This window comes from Sciurus vulgaris, assembly GCF_902686455.1.
Source record: "Sciurus vulgaris genome assembly, chromosome: 3".
Lineage (NCBI taxonomy): Eukaryota > Metazoa > Chordata > Mammalia > Rodentia > Sciuridae > Sciurus > Sciurus vulgaris.
The window spans coordinates 43,966,172-43,984,239 of record NC_136463.1 but is presented as its reverse complement, the minus strand read 5'-3'; the positions used below and the strand labels follow the sequence as shown (position 1 = coordinate 43,984,239).

The 18,068-nt window shown below is 45.4% G+C and overlaps 1 protein-coding gene across 10 annotated transcripts in view; it reads left to right on the top strand.

Annotated features, from left to right (window-relative positions):
• The window catches only part of EPN2 (epsin 2), a 92,387-nt gene that overhangs the window by 34,144 nt on the left and 40,175 nt on the right, over window positions 1-18,068 (top strand). For 6 of the 10 annotated variants that reach the window (XM_079131688.1, XM_079131686.1, XM_079131690.1 and 3 more), the window contains exons 2-4: window positions 9,885-10,009; window positions 10,788-11,550; window positions 13,749-13,919. In XM_079131688.1, coding sequence (XP_078987814.1) covers window positions 10,956-11,550; window positions 13,749-13,919 — 766 coding nt within the window. In that variant the 5' untranslated portion in view covers window positions 9,885-10,009; window positions 10,788-10,955. The remainder of the gene's footprint in view (window positions 1-9,884; window positions 10,010-10,787; window positions 11,551-13,748; window positions 13,920-18,068) is intronic. The other 4 variants (XM_079131689.1, XM_079131685.1, XM_079131684.1 and 1 more) reach the window with 2 other exon arrangements.

Here is an 18,068-nt window from a genome sequence, read left to right as displayed (position 1 = left end):
CACAGGTATGGAATCAGATTCTGGTCTTACCATTTGCTTGCAGTGCAGCCTTGTGCCAGTCGCTTAACCTCTCTGTTACTTTCCTGTAAAATGCAGATAAGAATAACTTCCTGTAGAATTGTTATGAAGAGCCAAAGAATAAACACCTGTGAAGTGCTTAGAACAGCACCTGACATGTAGTAAGGGTTTAGTTAGAATTTGCTACTAAACCACATCCCCAGTTCTTTTTTAATATTTTGGGACAGGATTTTGCTATATTGCTGAGGCTGTCTTTGAACTCGTGATCCTCCTGCCTCAGCCTCTTGAGTCACTGGGATTATAGGTGTGTGCCACCACAACCAGTTAGTTTGCTAGTTTCTACTTAGAAAACCCCTTCTATTTTCTAGTACTCTTCTAGTTCTGATCTGTTATTAGTATCAGAGAGCTAGCAGTTTGAGACTTCTCTGGGAATGCCAGCTTCAGAGAAGAGCAGGTAGGACCATTAAGGGGGATTACCAGGTTGTATGCATGTCTGAAAGGAGAGACTTGCATGGTATATCTACTGTGCTGCCAGGCCAGGTCCACTTTATGCCTTGTTAGGGAGAAGCCTCTCTGGGCTTCACATCCTGCCAAGTTGACTCAGGGACCTGCTGAGAAGCATCCCTATAGACATATATGCACCTGGGCAGGCCAGGGAAGAGGAAGCAGATATTTGGATGCCTATCATTTGAAGTCCCACAGCAGCCTGGCACAGCAGTTGATATTCATTGCCTCTGCTTACCAGATGTAGAGACAGAAACTCAGAAGAGCACATCCTCTGACCTTAGATCACACACCTGGAAAGGCAGGATGCTGATCCCTGTGATAGGAGGAAGGACTACTCATTTGAGCCCTTGAATGCTGCCCAGGCCAGCTGGCATTTCTCCCAAGTCCAGGCTGGGAAGGACACTGGATGGCTGTTCCTTGGTGCCCTAACCCTGTTGGGTGCAGACTTCAGCAGCTGTTCATTTTGTAGTCAGCATTCATTAAGTACCAGGTGTGACTATGCCTGTTTCCTGGTGGTATATTACTGGCAGGCAGTATAGCAGCTATTTTCTTACTCAAGGGAGACCAAAGGGAAGCAGGACTGGGAGAGTAGTGTCAAGGTGTTAACTCTGGCAATCTGAGTAGGTGGGATGATAGACTTTTTTTCTTCTTCTTTTTTTAAATCTTTGGCTACTGTGTCATTCATATGGTAGGTACTTACTGAACACTTACTGTGTGCCAGGTACTGTTCAAGGCATTGGGGAGACAGTGGTAAAAAGGCAGGTAGGGCTCAACTCTCATGAAGGAGGGTAGAGCCAGCATGATATTAACAGATAGGCGCATAAGCAAGAAAATGTCAGATGGAGGACGGGCTCTGCTGAAAATGCAAACTGGTAAATTGACTTCCTCTGAGGAGGCAGTGTTTAAACTGACATCTAAGTGACAAGGAGCTAGGCTGTGATAGTCACAGGATAGACAAGGACTGGCAGAAGAAAATGGAGGTGTGTAGAGCTCAAGACAGAAACCTCTCTGGCAGGCAGGTTTCTTTGGAGTGACAGCATATTGTTCTAGTAATAATGGAAGTGACTGGAGCAGGGTGCATTGGCACACACCCAGTAATCCAGAAAGACTGAGGCTGGAGGATTACAAATTCAAGACCACCCTCAGCAATTTAGCAAGGCCCTAAGCAATTTAATGAGACCCTGTCTCAAAATAAAAAGGGCTGGGGATGTGGCTCAGTGGTAAAACACCCCTGGGTTCAATCCTCAGTACCAAATAAATAAATAAATAAATAAAATGACTGGAAAAGAGCGTGTGGCACACAGGTAGCACAGAGTTAACTTTCAGGACTGGCCTTTCCTTAGGGTCCAAACTTAGGATGGTTTGGCGCATTTGAGCACATGCTGAGATGAGCCTGTCTTTTGATCTCTGAGATTCTGGTTCACCCCTCCAACCCCAGCGATGGTAAGTTTGGGTTGGGAACCAAAGTCAGCTGGTGTGACTCGGGGACATTAGCTGTCATTACCAGAAGTCTGAGGAAGTAGCTCCCTTTGCTGCCTGCAGAAATCTACCTATCTCCTCCTAGCTCCTCCACAGCTGCTATGGGAGTCCAAGGCCCTCCCAGAAATGCTGGTTGCAGGGCAGAGGTGAGCTAACCACTTACTTTTCTTGAGCTGTGGTCTTGTGCTCACAGGGTGAAAATACCTGCTCCTTGGCAGATTCCTTCTTGGCTCAAATCCTGTGCTCCCTCTGAGAAGAGTGAAGTCACAGGGGTGCTAGAAACCCAGAGACTGTGGACGTGTGGCTGAGAGCCCCATGGCTCACCGCCCCCCTACTTCCACACTCTGGCTTCTGGAGATGGCGACAGCCCAGCACTTAGCACCACCACAACCACCAGACAGGTCTAAATTAAGCATGAAATCATGGGAACTTGAAAATTTCCCATGTAGCTTGTCATTTCTTTCAAACATCTCAAGCTGGAAGGTTGTACTGATTAGCAGTGGTGATCCATACCATGGCCTGCCCTGGGGAGGGGGCCAAGTCTGGGTGTGTGTGGCCCCATTGTCTTTCATCAGTGATGTTTCCAGGGGCAGAGTCACTGTGTGTTAGAAATGGAGATCTCTTAGTGGGTCACAGGCTGCTTTTCTGGGAGCGGGGAGGGGTTCTGAGGGCTACTCTTCACACTTCCAAAGACCAAAGGGAAGCCCTCCTTTTTGCCTCCCCTTTTTTCCTCCCACAGAGCCCCACAGGCCTACAGAAACATCTGTTTGATTGGCTTGTGGCCTGAGTTTTAGTCCATCAGTTTGTGACCAGTGACTGAACTGGTCAGAAACCTGAACTCCCCATGACACCATGGAGATGACAGGGAACAGGGCCATTGGTCAGAATGGTGGTTTTGGAACTGAAGGGTTTGGGGAGAGCATCTGGTTTACCTCTGTAATTTTGGAAACAAGGACCCTGGTCCTTGGTGCTGCAGAGCAGTTACATCATCACATCTTGGTCCTGGTGTTTCCCTGTTTCTCCTAAATCTGGTCTGTTTGGACCATACCACATCATTTGCTTTTTTGCATGATTTAGTCCTCCTTTCCAGTGCTGGGGAGTACCCAGATGACTTTCATGCTAGGCAAGCACTCTACCACTACACTACACCCTCTAGCCCCTTTTTCATAATTTTTAAAGAATGCTGTCCATGATTTGGTCATTCGCAAAACTTCATTGAAGGAAGTTAGGGGAATATTAAAAGATTGCTTGTTTTCCTTGGATATCTGTTTATGTGTCCCCTTTGTGCAGTTGTCAGGGTATTTGATCCTCTGCTCAGGTGGTTGCAGCTCATCATGTCCATTCCCTGGGTCAGCAGCAACAGCCAGAACCAGGTCTCTTAACCTGTCCTTGCTTCACACAGTCTTTTAAAATAACTGCATTTCACCACCTGTGTAATCTGTACTCATGGGTTGCCCTTCACAGAGTCCAAACAGTTGGTAAAGAAAAATGAAACTCTTTGTGTATGTTTTGGTACTTGATTCCTGCCTTTAGGAAAAGTAAGGTCATGTAAAGTCTCAGGAGGCCATCTGACTAGATCTAGTTAAGCTTTCCTGTGCTTGTTGCAACGACTGATGGATCCTCGGAGAAGCTGCCCTGGTGGCTTCTTGTTGGAAGGCCTCCTACTCACCTGAAGGGTGGTATTGACTAGCATGGGGCTTTACTCTTCTACACAGTCAGCCCTTTACATCTCTACCCTGATATAGGTGTACTGATACCCCTTAGGATCTTTTACTTGGAGAAAGGTCCTGGGTAGAGAGAAATGAGCATGGGCTTTACCTGATACCCTATAGAAGTCAAAGTCAAATCTTAAATGTTTGTTTTCCCTCAAAAATCTTTAAGTATATGAATGCAAAGTGTTTTTTTTTTTTTGTTCTAATTAGTTATATGAGACAGCAGAATGCATTTGACACATCATACTTAAATGGAATATAATTTCTCATTCTTCTGGTTATACATGATGTAGAACCACACCGATCGTGTAGTCATTTATGTACATAGGTTAATAATGTCTGATTCATTCTACTATCCTTCCTACCCTCATACCCCCTCTCCTCCCTTTACTCCTCTCTACCTAATCCAAAGTACCCTAGCACCACCCTCGCTAATTGTGAATTAGCATCCGCATATCAGAGAAAACATTCAGCCTTTAGTTTTGGGGGAGGCTTATTTCACTTAGCATATTCTTCAGCTCCATCCATTTACCTACAAATACCATAATTTCATTCTTCTTTAAGGTTGAATAATCTTCCATTGTATATATATTCCATATTTTCTTTATCCATTCATCTGCTGAAGGGCACCTAGGTTGGTTCCATAATTTAGCTATTGTGAATTGAGCTGCTGTAAAAACACTGATGTGGCTGTGTCACTGTAGTATGCTGATTTTAAGTTATTTGGGTATAAACTAAGGAGTGGGATAGTTGGGGCAAATGGTGGTTCCATTCCAATTTTTAGATACTGATATGAAGTTTGGTTTTAGTTTCTCTAATAAATAAGAAAGTATTGGAATGGAGGTACTCAGGTTTGGTTAGTGAGGAAGATGTTTCATTTAGGCTGAATCTCATTGTTTTTCCTGGTGAGAGAAATAAAGGAAAGGAATTTCCCCCTGCTTTCACTTCTCTTCTCTGCATGAGCCACAGTTCTTAGGCTTTAAGTTAATGCTAACTTGGCTGAAGCAAAGCCATAATAGTCCTTTCTCTTAAAGCTGAAATGATTACTGTTGAAAAGAATGTGGTACTGTCCATATTGTCCTGACTGGGCTGTTGTCCTTTGGAGGGTCTGTCATGTGAGCTGCTGTCTCAATGCCCCGGACTGGGCCTCCTTGTAAAGGGCCTTGCACCCTTTTCCCCAGCAGGAAAGATGGAGGTGTTTGCTTTCTCATGGATGGCACATAAAGGAAACAGAACCAGCTAATTAAGGATTGCAGAGTATTGCACACATTTAGGCTCCTGTGCATTACACACTGGACCCCTAAAAATCATTGGAGAGCTTGTTAGGAATGCAGCATCCTCTTGCCTCTTCCTCTTATTCTCTTTCTGAATTTTCAAACAGGCTCCTGGGAGGTTCTGATAAATTTGAGCTGTGGACCACACAGGTGTGACACTGGGGGAAACATGGATGTATCCCTTCTTAAGCTCGCAGAGTTATCTGCTTTTAGAAGGATAAAGTACACGTAAAGTCACAGGAGCCTGCCAAACTCATATTGTATGAGCTGCCATCTGATGTGGGGATGTTCAGTCAATCCTTTCTGTCATATTTATTGATTGGGACTGATTTGCTGCAGTCTCTGTTGAGTCCTGTGGCTGTTAGATTTAGGGATGGTATTGAGGGGTAATTGTTGGTATTTCCTCACAGCAGGTCTTCATCCTTGATAATGGAACTGAAAAGCAACTGCCCAAAATCTCCTTAGGGAGTGGAGTTACCATGTTTTGACAGTGCCCTACCTGTGTGACTCAACCAAGAAGACCCTCTCTGTCTCCCATGAAGTACCAGATTTGAAAGATTTCCCTATTCAACTCTACAAGTCGTTGGAGCACATTGTTATAGAATTCTTGCCTCCAGGGACATATCAGCTTTGAACCCCACCCTCACCCCCTCACACCAGTTAGCTGTTTAATTCTGTCTGATTCCATTTCAAGTATGCCAGATTTTTTCCCCTTGGCACGCCCCTTTGCCATGGGGGCATTTAGTAATTACTTTATGGTTCCCATCATACATTGCTCTCGTGAAAAAAAAAAAGTGGATGATCCCAGACTTTGGGGATGCTTTATTGTAGGGGAGTGCTGAGTATCCCTGGGAGTATGCAGCCCCTCCTCTCCTCCTCTGTCAGTCTTGTGTCAGGGAGCCTGGCATTGTCTCCACACTTCTGCTTGAGGCTCACTAGGAGCTGAGGGAATGACTGTGCTGTTTGGCTGTTGCTGGCTTTCCTCCTCTTGTCCTCAAGAGCACCAGATTTGAAAGCATCCTCAGACGCTTCTTGCATAGGACATGGAGTTACAAGTGACAACACACCCTGCTAAAGGTTATAAATGACTTCTCAGTTACATGAGAAGGGACGAATGACTTCAGATATAGGTGAATCTAGAGGTTCAAATGATGTGATGTTATGCCTTTCCCCCTCTTCTTGCTTTCTCCTGTACTTGTTTTAGTCTTAGGTAACCTCTGACCCTGTCCCTGTGGTGGCTTCTAGCAGTTTAGCAATCTCCTGGTTTCCCATTTGTTTCAGGTCCCTTCAGAGATGTCTCTTGGAGGCCTAATCTGGATTGTCAATGTACAATGAGGCTGGGGACTCTGGTGCTATAATTGGCCCTGCCTGAGTCCAGAGCCTCCTCCTGGCCAATCCCCAAGAATGACTGAGGCACTCTTTCCAAGACAGTTGGAGATGGTTGTTGCATAGGCAAAACCAGCAGATTCCATTTCCAGGTTGAAAATTAAATAATCTGACTTTAAAAAGGCTCTTAGTTCTGGAGACAAAATGTAGAAAAGTGAGTGTTTCTTTCCATACTGAAAAGATTGTGACTTGATGTGGAGTCCTTAAAGTTCCAAAATTCACATCAGGTACCTTCCAAAAAGGTTAACAAGTCATTCTTTTTGTTTGTGTGTGGTGCTAGGGATCAAACACAGGGCCTTCCAGCATGTCAGGCAAATGCTCTGCCAGTGATTATACCACCAGCCCTGGGCCTGACCAATTCTAACTTATCCCCCCTGCAAGATCCCCAGGACATCTAGGCTGTTCAGTTTCTTTGCTGTTGTTTGGAATTTTTTTTGACTCACAGTGATTAAGAGTGGCTATCTCAGTCTGGTATGGTGCACGTCTGTAATCCCAGCTACTTGGAAGTCAGAGGCAGGAGGATCACAAGTTTGAGGCTAGCCTGGGCATCTTAATGAGGCCTTGTCTCAAAAATAAAAAAATAAAATTTTGGGGGGGTTTGAGGGTACCGGGAATTGAACTCAGCATCACTTGACTTCTGAGCCACATCCCCAGCCCTATTTTGTATTTTATTTACATTTATTAATATTTATTTAAAGGTAGGGTCTCACTGAGTTGCTTAGTGCCTGAGGCTGGCTTTGAACTCATGATCCTCCTGCTTCAGCCTCCCAAGCTGCAGGGATTACAGACACGTGCCACCAAACCTGGCCTGTTGTGAATTGTTAACAAAGTTTATTGTTCCCTCTTGTTTTTCACAACTTTTTGTCCCCTGTCTTCCCCATATCTGGCCTGGAGTCCTTAGGATGTGGTTCACGTTTGTGAACTGATCACAATTCCTTGGTTTAAACCAAATGAGGAGCCCAGAAGTTAACAAATGGTCCTGTTCTAGTGGCTTTTGCGTGTTCTCAGGAGGCTGAAATGGAATAAAACTGGCAAATTGGGAAGGAAAGCTTGGAAAATAGAGCTTGCAAACTATTCAGAAGAGAGAACAAAACCAAAAACTTAGGTTTTGGAATAACAGGATGTGTCCTTGGGGGCTAGGGGAGCATGTGTTGGAGGGTGGGAGGTTGCTTTTGAGAAGGTGTCCTGGTAGATGTTTGCTGGAAGAGGAGCCACTAAGTATTTACAGTCCAATTCTGGGGTTGAAGAGGAGAAGTTTGAAATGGGAAAAATAAGAGTCTGGGGTATACATGGATCCGTTTGGCAAAGCCATGGAGATGTTCTGTGACTGTGGGCATTGCACACAGGTCCTGCAGCTTGACTTAGGTTACCCAGTTGAAAGTGGAAGTTTCAGTTTGCAACATCTTGCTAGGGTAATGCGCACAACCCAGTTTACCTGGAACAGTGGTCTCCTGGGTATCTCTGGTCTCTTTGGACATTTCTTATTCCCAGATCTCTCCCTTCTTAGCCTCTGCTAGTTCCGAAAGCTGCTCTTTCTATAAGCTTTAAGAAAATATCAGAAAGTTATGTCAATTGTGTAGTCTGCATTTTTCAGGCTGCAATGCATATTTTATTAGCTTTTTCCTTAGAAAGCTTGAATATTTCAGAGACTACCAACAGGTGTCTGTGCAAGTTGAGCCTGTTAGAGAAAGACCCACCTTGGTCAACAGACCTGACACCTGAATTGTTTGGCATTCCTTTCCTGGTCATTGTCAGGGAAACAGAGGCACTCTGGCTCTTGCTCACAGGAATCATTGCCTTTTCTTTGTCACATGCTTAGTAGACCCAGTGGAAGTCCTGATGGGGCTTCACAGCTTCTCCCAGTCTCTTGAAGGTTGCTGGGCCCAGCTGGAAGTCTTCTGTCATGCCTCCTGCCTCCCACCCCACACACACTCTTCTGAAAGGTGGTGGGACTAGAGGAGGGCAGCAGACCCCAGGGTGTGTTTCTTCCTTGGGAAAGTATTCTTTTTTCCTAAAATATTCTCAACCATCAGAGGTCTTTTTACCAACAGTTTGCTCTAGTGCTTAATTGAATTATGGGAAGAGGTCCTGAGGGTCTCTTCGAGGGAGAATTCCAGCTCTGCCCACTTCTCTGGAATTGGGAGCAATCATCCATCCAACTGAGAAAGTGTCAGGGTTCCTGGCATATAGTAGGGCCCCTAGCCATTAAGTGCATCTGAACATTACTACTGATTTTGACACAGCTATTCTTTCTCTCCTTTTTTTCCTCTTTTTGTTTGGTATTGGGGACTGAACCTAGGGGCAGGGGCACTTTACCATTGAGCTTACATCCTCAGTCCTTCTTATTTTTATTTTGGGACAGGATCTTGTTAAGTTGCTGAGGCTGGCCTCAAACTTGCCATCCTCCTGCCTCAGCCTTTCCAGTTGCTGAAATTACAGATATGTGTCACTACACTTGTTGACACAATATGTACTCTGTAAGCTGGGAGATACCCACTATAAATCAGTGTTCTTTCTCCCTTTGTGAGACCCATCTCATTTCTACCAGCCGTAAATGTTGCCCTGTGAATGAAAAGCCTAATTAAAGCAAATGTGCAGGGCACTGTGAAAAAGTTTTTCTTTTTTAAATCTCTCGTCCTCTCATAGGCTTTGGAGTATTCACAAGAGCTGGCCAAATGCTCGGGAAGGCAGAACATGCCTGTCTTCAACCAAAGCCTGTTCTGTGGCCACAGACAGAGACAGAGACAGAATCCCTGGCATACCTGGGGTGATGAGATGGCGGATGAGCTGTCTCTTTTCTTGTGTGGTGACATAAACAAGTGTCCATTGCATTTCCTGTGCCTTCCTTTTGTTTACTTGTTTATTTTGATGTGTCCATTGTCCACCTGAGCTTTAGATGAGGAAACTGAGGCTGTTTGTATTTCTCTAGCAGAAATAGCACAGCTGCTTGGTGGAGAGGAAAGGCTGTTGCATAGGGGATATGTCTGGAGGAGGGCCCATAAGTGGGGGGTTGGCCAGACAGTTGACAATGATTTTCACAAGCAATAAGCAAGACAGAGTCTGGCCTGAAGGACCCTGAATGACCAAGCAGGTGGTAGTGATGGGTGGAACCCCTCACTTTCTGTTTGGTGTCCAGCTGTTTTGCTTAATCTGTAGCCATCTCTGAAGTCTTTTGGGCCTTAGAGTTCTCATTTTTTAAATGAGGAACCTTTATCCTTTGCTGGACTGTGACCTTCTTGAGGACAGGGACACTTACTTTTTTTTTCTTTTTTGTGGGGGTATCAGGGTTGAATTCAGGGGCACTCAAGCCTCATCCCCAGCCCAATTTTGTATTTTTTTTAGAGACAGGTCTCACTGAGTTGCTTAGTGCCTTGCTGTTTCTGAGACTGGCTTTGAATTCATGATCTTCCTGACTTAGCCTCCCCAGCCTCTGGGATTACAGGCATCTGCCACCTTGCTCAGCAAGGACAGGGACACTTTCTAATCTGTAATATCATTTATCCAACAGTGTTTATTTCGTGTTGGGCGCAGTGCTTGCTAGGTACTGGGTGCTCAAGTGAACGAGGCAGATGGGGGTCACCAAACTTGAGGACCAGAGCCTTGTGTCGGAGATGTGGACCCTGCTCTAGCTCCGTAAGTGTTTATTGTCTGGAGGAAGAAAGGGGATGAATGTGTTAGGAGCCAATGAATACAGAGCTCTGGGTCTCAGTTTTCTCCTCTTTTGACTTGCGGGGGTTGGGCTTGAACTACAGAAGTTTTAAGTCTGTATTAGCTGAGTCAATGCCCAGGGTCTTGAAAGCAGAGGTAAGGTTCATTGTCAACCTTGCTCTAGAAGAGTGGTGAGAATCCGCAACATTTCTCGAGCAGGGAAGTTCAGAAAAGAATTCTCTCAAGGAGAATTCCCTGGGTAGAAAGAAGGCCAGTGGACCAAAGCCAAATGTTCAACAATTTTAGAGATACAGACAAGAATTGTGGGATTAAGGTAGCCTTAAATTGAGAGGCTACATAAAATTTTAAAACTATCAGGATTGAGCTTGTGGTATATAGCTCAGTGGTAGAGTGTGAAGCCCTGTGTTCAATCCCCAGTATAAAAAAATAAAATAAATACATCAGGATCAATTTCCCCAACATCCTAATTCTTTTACAGCTAACTTCTTCCTGGCAGTGAAAATATAGAACCCACCAAATAGCCATTCTAGTGGAATCCTTTTGGAAATGGAACAATAGTTATAATGTTTACTTGAGTTTAGATTTTACTCATTATTAGCTGGCATTATTGATTTTATCTTAGTTTTGAAAGTAGAATGGACATTCTTTCTTACTATATGTAGTTTACAGAAGTATCTGAGCAAGGATCTCCCACCCTCACAGGGCACACATGTCACAGGGAGTGTTTTTTCTCTCTCTTTAGGTCATGGCTTCCAGCTTCTTGGATCTGAGGCTCCAGAGGAGGAAATGACTGTTCAGGGCTCTTGCTCCAGCTCAGTTACGGAAACTGGACCTTCAGAGGGTGTGGACTTACAGAGAACAGGAAAGTTTCTCTTTGAAGGGCTTTAAATTTGTAACAAAGAAAATAAAAATGACGACTTCATCTATCAGACGACAGATGAAAAACATTGTGAACAATTACTCAGAGGCTGAAATCAAAGTCCGGGAAGCCACCTCCAATGACCCATGGGGCCCATCCAGCTCTCTGATGACCGAGATCGCTGACCTGACCTACAATGTAGTGGCCTTCTCTGAAATCATGAGCATGGTGTGGAAACGGCTCAATGATCATGGCAAGAACTGGAGGCACGTGTACAAGGCGCTGACCCTGCTGGACTACCTCATCAAGACAGGCTCTGAGCGTGTGGCCCAGCAGTGCCGTGAGAACATCTTCGCCATCCAGACCCTGAAAGACTTCCAGTACATTGATCGTGACGGCAAGGACCAGGGCATCAATGTCCGTGAGAAGTCTAAGCAGCTGGTGGCCCTTCTCAAGGATGAGGAGCGACTGAAGGCTGAGAGGGCCCAGGCTCTCAAAACCAAAGAGCGCATGGCCCAGGTGGCCACTGGCATGGGCAGCAACCAGATCACCTTTGGCCGTGGGTCCAGCCAGCCCAACCTCTCCACCAGCTACTCAGAGCAGGAATATGGCAAGGCTGGGGGGTCGCCAGCCTCCTATCATGGCTGTGAGTAATCTAAGCCCTTCCTAACCCCTGACTCAAGTGGGCACCTTATGTGATGCAGCACCCAGGGTAGCAGATAGTCTGGGTTCCCTGGGGCTGAGGATGTGGTGGCTACCCTGGGGCTTGATTCTGTCCTCAGTTTTCAGCTTTTGGCATACTAGACAACAGTGCCCTAGTCTGGTTTGAGTTACTCACAAAAGGCCTTTTGGAGCCTTGGCTGCTCTGTGGGTTTCATTCTGTGCTTCTGGGCAGAGTGGCTCCTGTGGCTTCCTGGGTTTTCAGGAAAAGGTGGTCAACAAGGAAGGTCTCATCAGCTTCCTCTTCTGAGAAGGTCTGCCAGCAAAGGAATTGCCTACTGTCCAAACAGAGGGGAGCTGACTCTTTGGTAGCTAGGAGGAAATGATGCTCTTTTTTGGTAATCTTATTTCCTTAATCTGTTATTAAATACCTTTTCTGCTGATTTGAGCCATAGGTCTCTCAAGTGGCTCAGTGTATTCTACTTCAGCATCATAAAGCATGGAAATTGGATGTCTTTGTTTCGTGTAGAGAGGGAAAATTGCTAAAAAATCTCTACAGGTTGTTAGTGTGAGCAAGGCCTCTTTTCCAAACATGCAAAAGGAGTTCTTTGTGTGATTTGGTTGTGTGGCTTGCTCTGCGCTGGACAGGGCTGGTCTTTGTTCTGGTTTTGCATGTCAGGTCACTTTGGGTCTTTGTCCTACGTTCTAAAGTTATTTCAGGGAGCCGAAGTAGAGTTTAGGGCTTGATGGAAGCTAATGTCCTGAACCACGTTGGCCTCCTGGCCAAGGTCCTAGGGTGCCCCTTCACCCTCCAATGCTGTGTGGTGATGGGGTGGACAGCACACAGAGACAGGTGGCCCTAATGGCCTTTGGGGAGGTATGAGATGGGGGATGCAGAAATGGTATCTTCTAACTGCAAAAATGAAAGTGCAGGTTTTCATATACATACTTTCTGGAATTAGTAACACTATATCAGCATAACAGAAAACATTTTTTTTTGAAGAGTTTGTAGTTTGGCAAGCCAGTCAACTCTTGCTTAGTCAGTGGTTCTATCATCAGACCACTTGCCAATATTTCCTGCTTTTACAGGTTTCTATTTGACTTTGTCCCATTACCACAGGCATTTTGAGAAATGTGTTAAATGAGAAATTTGCATATCAAAGTCAGATTTTCTGTCTCTAGGAATTCTGAATTATTATCAAGCTTGGAGCATTTTTAATTATTGTCATTTTTTCTTAGTTTAAACTGCTCTGCTTAAGCAGTGGTTGTGACCTTTGTGAAACCACTGAAAATGATTTATAATCTCCAGAAGTTTCTTTTTGGGTCAAATTTGCACGCGTGTGCATACACACACACACACACACACACACACACACACACACACACACACTCAAAATAAATAAAAGATTGTCCCTTTGCTTCCTCTGTCAAAAGGCTGCGATTGGGATGGATGACTAAGGGGAATGGCCCTATTCTTTTCTGTGCCTCTCACAGCCACTATTCTTTTTTAAAAAATATCAGTTAAAATTTACTTAAAAACAACTTAAAGTTTCATGTAGAGGGAAAACTGCTAAAAACCCTCTACAGGTTGTTAGTGTGAGCAAGTCCTCTTTTCCAAATTTGCAACAGGAGTTCTCTGTGTGATTTGATTGTGTGGCTGGCTCTGCACCACACAGAACAACTTAAAGTTGTTTTTAAGTAAATTTTAATTAATATTTTTTAAAAAAGAATTGTGATTGTGAGAGGCACAGAAAAGAATAGGGCCATTCCCCTTAGTCATGGAATGGAAGCCAAAGGATAGAAAGCACAGAGCTGAAACAGCATCAAGTTTAATGAACAGTTTGTGGAAAGTTCCAGGTGTAATGGTGAGATGGAGCCATAGGAGCCTGGTCATTTGATTGGGCCCCTCCTTACACCAAACCCTGGATCTCCAGCCACGGGCCCTACCAAGCTAAACAATGTTCCAGTCTGAAGTTTTCTGGTTTCCTCAAACCTTGAATCTGAGCTTCATATTCAGGGTTGGAATATGGTCAGTGGGCTCTTCACAGCTTCTGAGCAGAGGGGACCACTGTGTGGTGATTGGGACCCTGGATGGTCTTGTCCTATACCCCTTGCAGGGCTGCTGCACATCCTCTAATGGTGTGTCTCTCTCTGTGTGTATGTGTGTGTGTCCCTGCCCAACAGCGCCTGAGGCCTCGCTGTGCCCCCAACACCGCACAGGGGCCCCGCTGGGTCAGAGTGAGGAGCTGCAGCCACTGAGCCAGCGCCACCCTTTCCTGCCGCACCTGGGGCTGGCCTCCCGCCCAAATGGCGAATGGTCCCAGCCCTGCCTCACTTGTGACCGCGCAGCCCGAGGTGGGACGGCGGTTTGCTTTTCTCCTTCCTAGAAATGCTGGGCAGCTTGCTGGGGGGTGCTTGTTGAGCCAGTACAGCCAACTCTCTCCCTGACTCCTGTTCTGCCTCTCTCCTCACCACATTACTCACTTAGTAGGGGAGCTGCTCTTTGGGTAGGCATGGGGTGATGGCTCCTGTTCTCGCCCTGCCACGCTCTCTGACAAACAGGTTTTCCACTAGTAGTGATGGATCAAACCACTTGGCTTATTGAAGTGGAAATGTGTGATTTAAACCTCACAATGCTGAGCAAATACCAGACCCTCACTTGATGGTATTGGAAGCATCATCCTTAATGTATTAATAGATGCCTTGCTGAGCATCCAGTGGGCTTGTTTTTGCTTCCCAGTGAACTACTGTCATTCCTGAAATCCCCATTATCATGGTAAACAGAGAGTTAGCTGTACTGTCAATTCTAGGTCAAGGTATTTGAAGATACTGAATTCAATGGGTAACTAAAAATGGGGCTTCTCTTTTGACTAATTGATAATGTATCCTGGTCAGAGCCCACACCGTTGCCGGTTTAATTGGAAAGAAATTTTCACTGTTGTCTACGAAAAAATGTTCTCTCATCTCCCTTTAGTCCCAAGTGGGTTTCCCGCGTGGAAAGAAAGTTGTCTCTTCTATTCTTACCAGAGGGTAGTGACAGCAAGCCTTTGTGCATCTTCCTGGATAAGGTGGCCATGCTTTATTCAGCACTGGAGACAGTTACTTGTCATTGATGCCTCATTAATGCTATAGCTTATTTGACTTGGGTTGTGTCATCACAGTTCTGGGATGTTTTCATTCATGCCCTAGGCTTCCCCTGAAAGTTTATACAGGATTTTGGCTTCTCTTAAATTGATGTTAGACAATGTAAGGAGGACCAGGTTTGTACTGTAAAGAATGTCAAGATCAAAGCTTGTTTGGAAGAGTTACCTAAAGGTTCATGAGTTATAGATGCATTTCTTCCATCATATACTCAGGGACTGTTCTGGAAGATTCCCACAAACTCCATGGAGCTCCTCCTTTGATTTTCTATGTTCTACCCATTCAGTAACCAGTAAGGTCTGTTTTGAGCCCTGGTGGTTAGTTTTGGGTTCACCTGCCTTCTAGCTTTCCCCTTGGGCAGCTGGCTTTCCTGGGACATTTGTATATTAAAATCAGGCCTTCTATCTCTTCTTCTGGGCACTTCCAGTCTTGCATCTTTGCCTGTGTAGTTCCCTGTTCTTGGATAGGCACCCCCCAAATCTGACTAGTTGCTGAAGGTGTATAGCCCATGTGATGTCTCTTCTTCTTCAGCTCTGGTATGAATTAAAGATAAAAATGAGTATGCTTTCTTTCTCATACATCAGATGAATTTTGGGCACACACGTGTTATGTGGAATTGCATTCCATCCTTAATTGGTTCTCTCCACATCTCTTACCTTGGGGTTGGACCTTGTCCTGTGTTTCTTTTCTGTTCTTTCTTGGAGCCTCCTAAAGTGTTGAGAGTAAGGCAGGTGCTTAAGATATGTGTACTTATCAATTTCCTTGGAGCACATCTACTTGAAATCTAGCAATGGAGAAGTCAGAGTAACACCAGCTTTTCAGAAAAGGGTCTTAGAAACACAGGAATTTTGACTCTGGAGAGAGGTTTGTGAAGGGTACAGGGGCAGAGGAGGCAGATTGCTGAGAAGCCCCCCTTGCACTACAGTCACCACAGCTGGAAGGCCTCTCAAGCCTTGGACTGTTACCCTAAGGGACAGTGATGTGAGGCGTTTGAGGACAGCTTTTTTGAGCCATACCTCATTTCAGCCTGCCTCGCCCTCACTGCCCTCAAACATCTGTAGATCTGACCTTGGAAATCTCTCAAATTCTGTCCCTCATCTCATTCCATGGCCTCAGTCCAGTGTAGCCTTCTAATTGGTTTCCTTGCTGCCCCCCCTTCCTCTCCACCCTTTATCTTTATAAATGATGCTCTGAGCCTGGAGTGGTTGTGCATGCCTGTAAAGCCAGCAGCTTGGGAAGCTTAGACAAGAGGATTGAAAGTTTGAGGTCAGACTCAACAACTTAGTGAGACGCTGTCTCAAAAAAGAAATAAAGGACTAGGGATGTAATTCAGTGTGAAATGCCCTGAGTTCAATCCCTAGTACCACAAAGAAGCAAGCAAACAAGCAAATAAATAAATAATGCTCTGGCCCTGGGGTCAGAAAGCCCTTTACATGCCAGGTCCCTTGCAGGATCATCTCTGAGCCTTTGTTGTGGCAGACAAAGTCTTCTCTGGTAGACCTTGGTCACTGTCCTCCAGCTCTGCCCACTTCCCTCCCCAAGTCTGCACAGGTTCTTGTCTTCCCACAGAAGCATCTCAAACATCAGGTTTACTGATGTTTGTCTGCAGAACAAGGCTTTGTGTTCTTTGTGCTGGTCACCCCCTACACTCTGGGCCCCCACATTCTTCCATTACAGTGTTTATTGCATTTCCATTCTGCCCCCCAACCCACTGTGGCACTTACATGGTAATGGAAAGGAAAATACAACATAAATACATTATACGTGATGATGCATGCTCAGAAAACAGCAAAAACAATCAAATCCCCAAACAAACAAACAACAGCAATAAAAAAAAAAAAAAAAAAAAAAAAACACCTGGTAATGTTTAAAGTTTTTGTGGGGAGCAGGGAGGATAGTTTGCAGTATGAAACACAAGCATTGAGGGAAGAGGAGTTAGCCTTGTGAGAAAATGTTGGGGAGAGGAGGCACCAGTGCAAAATCCCTGAGGCAGAAATGTGCTCAGGGTGTTTGAAGAACAGGAAGGTAGCCAGGGAGACAAGCTGAGTAAGGGAGAGGGGTGGATGAGGTCAGGATAGAGCCCTAGCAGTCAGGCCTGCAGGGAGTATGGGGGGGGCGGGGGCTCTCCAACTACCAGGGCAGTAGTGATTATATCTAGTGATTATATAATCATTACCAAGTGATTATATCTGGTAGGAAGCATTCCTTAAATTCTTAGTCCATTTCAGCCATATGATTTTGTGTTATAGTTTGTATATTGTAGCAATGTCAAGTGGCTATAAAATTTCTAAATACTTTCTCTCACTGTACTTTCCTAGACCACATACTCCTGTTCTGTGGATTGATACAAGGCCTTTAAGAGTCTACATGGGGAACCAGGGGAGGGTTTTGAACCTCAGGAAGGCTTGATCTGAGTTAAGAGTGACAAAGTTTTGGGGTGTCCCTCTGCCTGTGTGTGGGGCAGGGTGAGTGCAGGAGACTGGGAAGGAGGTCACTGGCTTTGTCCATGTGGGAAATGATGGTGCCTATAGTCCAGTGGGTGGCAGAAGTCTGGGAAGTGGTCAGGCCTTGGGTATATTCTAAAGAATATCCAAGAGGACTTGCTGGAGGCCTGGACTATGGTGAAGGGAAAAGGAATTGAGGACAGCTCTGGGACCTTTGGGCAGAGTGTCTGGGAGGGAAGATGGCTGTGGGGATGGCAGGTTTCGGTGGGGGGAGGAGGGCCAGTAGGGGAGAGACATGTTGAAGTGTCTTCTTAACATGCAAGAGGAGGTGGCAAGAAGCCTAGAGTTAGGAGAAAATTCTGAGAAGGAGATGCAGGTAGGGAGTTGGTGTATGAATGGTGCTTCTGGTCTTTAGCGCTTTGGCCACGTCTGGCAACTTACGCTTACTTGAAGGTTCAGGGTGCTCTGGCCTTAGCTTGCCTATGTTGGCTGTCCTCACATGGTCCTGGTATGCAGTTGGTGCTCAGAAATTTTGCATGTTGGCTGAAGCTGTGTGGCCCAGAGGAGGCTACTCAGGAGAAAGTTGAAGGGATTTGTCCAAGATCACGGAGATGGTATCTGGCTTGGACTAGAGCCTGACTGTGAACAGTATACCTGTTCCCCATCCATGGTTCTTGCCATCCTCTCATGTAGGACTGGCCCCAGCACTCAGCAGGCCATGAAGAAGATGTAGAAGTTCTTGTGGTAGTAGGAACCCACTTCTAAGGTAGTAGAGCGGAATGGAGGAATCTTTCCTATGAGTCAAGGTGAAGGCTTGGGGAAAAAACATCTCTGCTGTCTTCGAACTACGGATGCTGTTGGATCAGGGTCAGATCGCTTCCTCTTCCTGCCTGTCTTGGCTGCCACTTAAGGCTGGTGG